At 43.2% G+C, this 8,576-nt stretch overlaps 1 protein-coding gene across 1 annotated transcript; it reads left to right on the top strand.

Moving 5' to 3' along the window:
- Positions 1-2,395: 2,395 nt before the first annotated feature.
- LOC141006311 (alpha-2B adrenergic receptor) lies at positions 2,396-3,949 on the top strand. Its single transcript, XM_073478470.1, has 2 exons — positions 2,396-3,235; positions 3,278-3,949. The coding sequence occupies exons 1-2, from the start codon at positions 2,396-2,398 to the stop codon at positions 3,947-3,949; spliced, it is 1,512 nt and encodes a 503-aa protein (XP_073334571.1).
- Positions 3,950-8,576: the final 4,627 nt, after the last annotated feature.

Below are 8,576 nucleotides of genomic sequence, written 5' to 3'. Positions count from 1 at the left end.
AGGAATAGGGAGATTTTACTCAATTCAGGGTTTTTGGTTCCTCTTTATTTTTTTGTGCTTTCAACATTTGAAACTTGCAGAACACACCTCTACAGATGGAAGTGTAATGTGTTGATATATACATTTGTAATAAACAGTATAAAGAGAGTCTTATCCACTGAACAAAAAAAAAAATAAAGCAATAATTATGGATAGGGGGAGAGAGATTCTGCTTATTTTTTAAGTAAAAAACAGTCTCTCACACAAAATGTCCCTCTAAACTTGATTACATAGCAGTTTGCTCAGCCGCTCATCAGCTGGTCGGTTCCTAAAAGATGGTGTTGATGATGCTCCGACGTCAGTGTCAACCTTCACCACTTCCTCTGTGTCAGAACAACCAGATAAAGACTGAACACACAGTGTGAGGAGGTCTGAACTTTATACCTCTTAAAAGATTAAACAAACTATAAAATGATTGTCCTTATTATTATATAGATAGATAACTTTATTAATCCGCGAAGGAAAATTAGGTTATTATTATTATAACATTGTTCACATTCATTTGACTAAATTTGGTGCAAATGTCAGAACTAATTTTCTAAAAAACATAACAAACATTTCTCCATTGACTCAGTTTCAGTTTGAAAATCTTGACTTATATACTTTTGTCTCTCTGCTTCCTCCACCTGCCACTGGCTCATTATTACCACACTGACTCTGCATAAAATATATGCAAACAGAAGTCAAGTCAATTATATTGATCGCATTTTTAAATTTTATTTCACCTTTATTTTACCAGGAAGGAGTTTTACAAGCGCCACACAACAGCCTCCATCCTGAGGGTGTATTCACAGAGAAACAAGCGTGCAGCACTCTGCGTTGGTCAGCACAGTATTTACCACTCTGGACCTCCAGGTGGCGCTGTGTTAAACGGCTACAATGCTAATGTAGCTAGCAGATGATTGCTGCCTGTCAGAGACGTAGATTTATATAAGAACTAGATACCAGATGCAAAGATGGCGGCCATTCAAACCGATGAGGATCGCTCGCCCAGCACAGTTTTCTGGCTTCCGTGTTTACTTCCTGGTTATGCAGCTCATTGAATATGCACAGTAGAGTTTCTACCGCTGGACCCGCCCACAAGTCCCCACTCGGCCCATAGACAGTTCTTGGTGTCCTGTCAACAGTTTTACAGACGACTCTTTTCTCATGGCAGGCTATGGGGAAAATGCTTTTTGGGCAGCGGGTGGCCACCGGGCTGGATTGGAAGCAAGGCTGAAAGGCATCCTAATTTTTAGGTTAAAATCAGTGTACACTAATAACCCTTTCACACTGGACAAACACCCAGGTGAACACGCTACTATTCACCTCTCTTCAGGCGCCATGAGGCCGTTGGCTTGCTCATGCTTTTCCATCCATCTCTGTTCAAGCAGCGCCTGAACATTGTTCCCTGTTTTTCATGCGCTTTCGTGATGACAAACAAAGAAAAATAAAACAGAAAGGCAAATTCATCTCCGGCAATGTGAAAAAGTCAAACACCTATTTTCAGCAGGTTTACCTGTGTTTTGAAAAAGCAGCATATACGTGCCAATTTTGGTGTAGAGGTCGTGTAACAGTGATTGATTTAGTGTCACAAATATGTTTTTTTTTCTGCTGTCTAATGATCCCAGCTCGTTATTTTCCGAACAAACATTAGTTCTGCGTCCGTCTTTCACTTCCAGTAGAGGTAAAGGTCAATTAATATGAACGCAAACCATGCAAGTCAAGTCAGTTCAATCTACAGAGCCCACAATCACAAATCATATTGTGTCAGTAGGCTTCACACTCTGTACAGTGAACGACACACACCATCGATTAGAGTGAGGAAAAACTCCCCGGAAAGAAAAAAACCTTTTAGCAGGAAAAAATAAATGGGAGAAACCTCAGGAAAAGCCACAGAGGATAAATCCTTCACTCAGGATGGACAGACATGAAATAGATGTCAAGTGCACAGAGGAGACCGAATATGTACACAATAATGGAGGAGGCGATGATGTGAACACACCTTTAGACCCTGGATTTGGATAAGGAAAACTCCCCCCTATGTAGTGCCTTTATCCAAAGTGTCAACTCATTTACTTAAAGGTGCAATATGTAAGAAATGTTGTTGAAAACATCTAGTAATAAATTATCAACATAAAATGTATATATATGTATAAAAAGTACATGTAATGATGTGGACTACACTCGTATCTTTCTCTCGTAGGTCCTCCTTGCATTACAAAGATCACATGGCTTCACCTTGACTTACCATCATCCAGCCCCTCGGTCTCTCCTCTTACTGGGGAAATCCTGCCTCTCCATGGTTCACCATAGAAACACCCGTCTGCTGTCTCTCAGTCTGTAAGAGACCGCTCATAAAGCTCCTGTAACCACCATGGCAGCTGCTCCAGATGCCCCCTGCCTGTCGGAGCTCGGCGGTCTCCCCAACAGGAACATCAGCTTCATCTCCGGCACCCGACCCTGCAACCGGAGCACCGTCAGGCCCTCGCCTTACACGCCGCAAGCCACCGCAGCCTTTGCCATCGCCATCACCTTCATGATGCTCCTGACCATCGTCGGGAACATCCTGGTCATCATCGCTGTTCTGACGTCACGATCCCTGAAGGGGGCTCAGAACCTCTTCCTGGTGTCTCTGGCTGCAGCCGATATTTTAGTGGCCACGCTTATTATTCCCTTCTCGTTGGCGAACGAGCTGCAGGGCTACTGGGCCTTTAGCTCCATTTGGTGTGAAATCTACCTGGCGCTGGATGTTCTCTTCTGCACCTCCTCCATTGTGCACCTGTGCGCAATAGCGCTGGACCGCTACCTGTCTATCTCTCGGCCCGTGTCCTACGGCGCCAAGCGCACTCCCACACGTATCAAGGCAGCCATTATCGTTGTCTGGCTGATCTCTGCGGTCATCTCTTTCCCTCCTCTTCTCACCCTGGACAAGAGCGAAGGAGGTGAAGAGGTGTGCGAACTGAACAACGAGCGCTGGTATATTCTGTACTCCACCATTGGCTCGTTCTTCGCCCCCTGTGTGATAATGATTCTGGTGTATGTGAGGATTTATCAGATCGCTAAGCAGCACACACGCTGCCCGCTCGGACAGAAGCAAAAAGCGGCTGCAGGACGAAATGCCAGCATGGCAACCAGTGAGCCTCCAGTGAAGTTATCAGAGCAGTCGCAACAGAACGGGGATCAAGGAGATACGACTGATGGCCAACAAGAAAAAGTACTGACCAAAATGTCTGGCTTGGATTCTCCACTCCAAAAGCCGCCTGGGAATACCCCGAGCCAGGACTACCCTCCTGATCCGAGTGCCGCTCCAGTCCAAAAATCATCCCCCCCTTCAATCCCCCAGCGTGAAAGCCAGATCCTCTCAGCTGTTCCCAAAAAAAAGTCCCAGACACATTCTGACGAAGGAGGCGACACACTTCCCGACTCCAGCTCTGCCTCTGACGCCGAACTGGAAATGGAAGAGGAGGGTGATCTCAGAGCTGACAGCAAACGAGAGACGAACAAGACTGACGAGCAAACTTTAAACAAAGGGTTCAAAGTCCAGGTGCTGAACCTGGCCTGCAGATACAAAAACACTATGGCCACATCTTCTGGCACCAAACTGGTCCCCGAGGAAGCATCTAAGATTCAGGGGACGCCCATATCCCGCCGCAAGGCCATGGTGAACCGGGAGAAGAGGTTCACCTTCGTGTTGGCTGTAGTCATGGGAGTGTTTGTGATCTGCTGGTTCCCGTTCTTCTTATCTTATTCTCTTCAGGCAGTGTGCCCTGAAACTTGCAGCATCCCCAACCCCTTGTTTAAATTCTTCTTTTGGATTGGCTACTGCAATTCCTGCCTCAACCCGGTCATATACACCATCTTCAACAATGACTTCAGGAAGGCCTTCAAGAGGATACTGTGCCGGGACACAAAGGGTACGTTCTTCTAAAATGGGAAGTATTATTTTTTGAACTGCCGGCGGACAGAAAGACCGTTTATCTGAAGATGAAATTTTTTTTTGTGTGTGTTTGCCCGGGATTGACCTTCTTCAGCATCAACATAAACACTTGTGCATTAAGGGGGAAATTGCATCCATTTTCTCCTCTCCCTGTGTCCGGGTGAACGCTGTTAGCTGAGTCAGAGCCGCACTGACAAAGGAGATTTCAGAAAGCCACAGTCAAGTGGCTGAATCAATTATCTTTAATGTTATTTAAGAATACAGTGTAATTGTATATTCAATGACTTTTGAAGGAGAGTGATTTGATTATATTTTGAAGCGGAAGTCGAGAGGATACAGGGTCTGTGTTCAGTAATTTAAAGTACAAACAGAACTACGATGCGTTTTTGTGTGTTTTGTGTGTGAGCGTATGCATGGGAGTAGAGGAGAGTCGCCTAAGGGGTCTGACTGGAAGAGAACAAATATCACTAAGTGTCCTTTATCGGAGATAAAATGGGCACTCAAGGAACACAAGATCAGGGAAAATGTGAGCATCCTCTTCTTCTGTGCCTCTCACTCTTTTTCTTCTGGTTCTTCCTCCATCTAAAGCTGTAACTTGGGACATCTGTATTATAATGGATTGAGCTTTTTTTCCCCCTTGTGTATTCCCTAGTCTCTGTGAACTTTTGGATGTTACACCTCTCACTGGGAATTGCTCATTAAGGTGATCGCCAGAGGCTTTAACTGGGAGAAACTAGAGCAAGAGAGCTGAGAATAAGCAGAGGCTGCATGAAAGATGGAAACTCCACATGTGAGAGCGAGCTGTTCGTCCACGTCCTTCACTTCCTTTAATCTTTCCTCGGCTTTAATGTTATTTTTTTTTTTTTTGCTCTTGTAAACTCAAAAAAGACGCAGGGAGTCGGGGCTTGTGTTTTATGGAAGCTGTCGCAGTTGAGATTTTGATTTATTTGCAGTATTTAATGAACATGATGGACAGAAAGCTTTGTACCCTTTTCAGTGTTTCTCGCTGCCAAAGCAATAGAGACTGTATCTGAACTGGGCGCTGACCCCGACGATGAGCAGAATCCCTGATGAAGACGCTCCTCCTCTGGACTGATCTGATTTTGTGGGTGTGTGAAGACGCTGTGTGTGTGTGTGTGTGTGTGTGTGTGTGTGTGTGTGTGTGTGTGTGTGTGTGTGTGTGTGTGTGTGTTGAGTTTGCAGCTGCATGTTTTTCAAAAAATGCACTTCTTATCTTTTGGAAGCCAATAGAAATTTGCTTGAATGAAGCATCCAGTACTGTATACACATGTAAGATAACACTGGTGTTGGAATTAGCTTTTGTACAGTATTAGCTTGAGCATAAAAACAGTATTCATGCTTATCGTTTTAAAGTCCAACTGAAATCAAACTGCATGTTGTGTTCCCTGTTAACAACACATCCTAAACAGAGTTTACAGGCATGCTAGCAGCTCTGTGAAGCTATACTTTGTGCTTTTTGCTAATGCTAACATCAGAATATGAACATACAGACATGTGATTCAAGTCATATGGTCCAAGTCTCAAGCAAGTCATTTTTGTTGTTGTCCTCAGTTATGGCAAGTCCAAATACTGCAGCCTTATCTGCAGTATGAAGTCTTTCTGAAGAGAAAAGACAAGGTATTACTTCCTGTCTAATAAATTATTGATATTCAGCGAAATAAATGTAGTCAGGTAACTTTATAATTTCTTAATTTCTTCCCAATCAAAAAATATTTCCTCCCCATCACTTTTAAATAGTGATATACTGAAAACCACACTAAAAAAAACTAATATATAAAATGGTTAAGTCAGGTTAAGTCACCCCACTCTAAAACCCAGAAATCAGTTAGCATTTTTGTTACACGTTTTGATCTATGACATAAAACACGTCGTCACACGCTTACGTGTCTTAAAAACTGCGGCTGCTAACAAGTGGCTAAATGAGACGACAGAAGTTGTCACGGACATTAAACGTCATCGCAGAGAACGCGGAGACTCACTAGTCCGTCTTTAGCATTAAACACTCATGTTGACGGGAATTTCATACTTTAATTTGAGTTAAAGTTGCTCACCCGAAATTCTTTTATCTTTTGGGTTTGCTTCTATGTCATGCAAGTTAGCATCTCTTTCCCCTCAGCCCACCCTCAGCTTGTCTCACAGACCAATGTTTACGTTGATTATAAACCATGACGCAACATAACATTCATCAATGTGTCTCTGTCAAATAGGCAGTTTAAGAAACTTGCTTATGTACTCACAGCTTTAGATATCTGTAGCTGGCTATCTAGCTACAATGTGCTAAGCCAGTAGGTTGCCATCAAGGTCGCAAGAGCTCTTTGAGCTAACGGATTTGCTAAACAACTGAGCAGATGAAAGGACAGGAAGTGAGTTTACACAAAAGATTTGTACTATTGGCTCTAAAAAGCAGATATACCTGTTTTTTATGAGCAGTTTATAACTGGACAGAGGAGGTTAAAAAAAAACTGAACTGTAAGAAGCTAAAACGATCTCCATTTTGGTTTCTTCCTCAGTACTGTGAACATGATTTGTTGTTAGTCAACGGCAAAAACTTGGCGTGAAAGATTCGTGCAGGTTTACTCCGAAAACACTGATCACCGCAATTCTGTGAAGTGATTTCACTGTGACACTTTTAAAGCCTCCGTGTGCTTTATTACCCTTTTACATCTCAGTTGTGAATCATCCACAAACACTTGATGTTGAAGGACGTTTTTTTTCCTTTCAACATTAAAAATAATATTAGCAACAAATTCAAAAATAACTAATATTTTCCTGCAAAAAAAAGAGAACAATTTTGTGATTTCAGCTGGACTTTAAGTTTAGAGTATTGATCAAAGTACCACTCAGTATTGCCTTGTATCTTACTTGTATCTTCTATCTCTGCTCCTGTGCTGTTGTGTCCCAGTGCTATGCCTTCATTTTGAAATCGCTTCATATTAAGGGTTGAATAAAGGACATGGTGAGACTATAAATGCTGCTTGTTGTGTCAGAGGAGAGCGGGTGGGGATCGACTGTGAGCACTTACAGAGGGAAGAATAATGGAATCAGACAATTTACCATCGCTGCTTTCTGTCAGTCAGAGTGTTTTATGAGAATTACTTTTGTCTGCTCTAATGACCTTTGACCAGAATATAAATCACAATAGACTGACACGGACATCGAAAAAACTCAAGTAAGAGATGGAGTAAGGCGTAGAAGAAACTAATCCTGTCACATCCACAACCAAAAAATACCACACGTGCTAAAAATAAACAGAAGATAACTAAGGTGATAATTGACTGAACAAGACTCGTTTATCACCCTTCAACTATGAGCTGTCAGAGAGCCAAAAGCAGAATGTGTTGTTGACTTCTTGCAGTGAAGACTCACCTGAATGTAATGAAATGTGTTGAAACCTTCCAGTGGTATAATTTTGTGTAATTAGGGCAGCTCTTATCGCCTCCTGATGAGTTGATGTTCCGTCTCCAGGAGCTAAATAAACCTCTTTTTATTTATCCATGTGTAAGGATGTGAAAACTTTGGAGTTTGGTGACTCAGAATATGTAACATTTCTGCATTAAAATGTCTAAAAACTACGAGACCTTTGTTGTATATTTTGTTGAGTTGCGTCCTCCCACTGATCATACTTACATGGCGGCAAATTTTGACGCTTTTGCAACGCTGTTTTGTTCCGTCCTCGATGTGGCTTCATATCCTGCTGGGAGCGTTTCAGAAGCGGACGGTCATGTGTTAAGTGTGTTTATTGTTAATATTTCCCGACCGCTGTATATCCAGAGTCTGCACAGGGTGTTTTGTTTTGAAGATAGACTGGTTGCTCTATGCCGTTCCGCTGTCTGACTTCCTTCCTGGCTTGATCTGCTCTGTGCAGCTTGACCCACCCTCCTCCACCTCTGATTGGTTGGCTTCGTTGGTTGCAATCTCTTTGTTTGATTCAAACTAACACAGTAGCTCTGGTAACGTCTGTTTTCGGTGGACATTACAACGACACACCTTCCTCTTCGGCCTCTCTCCCGGTCCTCTGTGGCTCCTGTCGGGGTGACTCATCCTCCAGATGCGAGAGTATCTCTGGGCTCATTAGGTGGCGCAAACAGGCTGGCTGTCCACTGCTGCTGGGCGGCCCTGCTGCTGCTGCGTCACCTGGCCTGTCCGCTCTACCTAACGAGCCCGGAGATACTGCGGCTGTGACAGCCAAAGTGACGGTGTGTTTACCGACGGCTGAAACTAGGGCTCACAATCTGCTGCGTCAGCTTTGTGACACCAACACAACGTCAACCCATTTACACCCGACAACCACTGAACACACATTTTTGGTGCCAGATCGGTGGGATCTGTGGCCGAGTGCCTGCTATCGGCTGTCAGGGCCGGCCACTTTTATTTAACTATAGAAGGAAAGCAGAAGTACTTAAACTTAAAACTCTTTGAATAATAAATGCTGGACACATCAACTTTATTATTAAAGGACATTGTTCAAGTCATCTTTTTCTGTATTTTTATGATATTGTGATAAATATCGAATCGTGGGCTATTTATCGTGATAATATAATACCGTGAGTTTCTGGTATCGTTACATCCCTATACCTGATTGATCAGCAGCTGTAAA

The sequence above is a fragment of the Pagrus major genome, chromosome 12 (assembly GCF_040436345.1).
Source record: "Pagrus major chromosome 12, Pma_NU_1.0".
In the NCBI taxonomy this organism is placed as follows: domain Eukaryota; kingdom Metazoa; phylum Chordata; class Actinopteri; order Spariformes; family Sparidae; genus Pagrus; species Pagrus major.
This window is presented reverse-complemented; position numbering and strand designations above follow the sequence as displayed.

What these genes read in the sequence shown, in the direction of transcription:
- LOC141006311 (XM_073478470.1), top strand. Translation starts at nt 2,396, where the DNA reads ATGGCAGCTGCTCCAGATGCCCCCTGCCTGTCGGAGCTCGGCGGTCTC. An exon ending in CTGATGGCCAACAAGAAAAA is followed by an intron (nt 3,236 to 3,277) that starts GTACTGACCAAA and finishes CCACTCCAAAAG; the next exon opens with CCGCCTGGGAATACCCCGAG.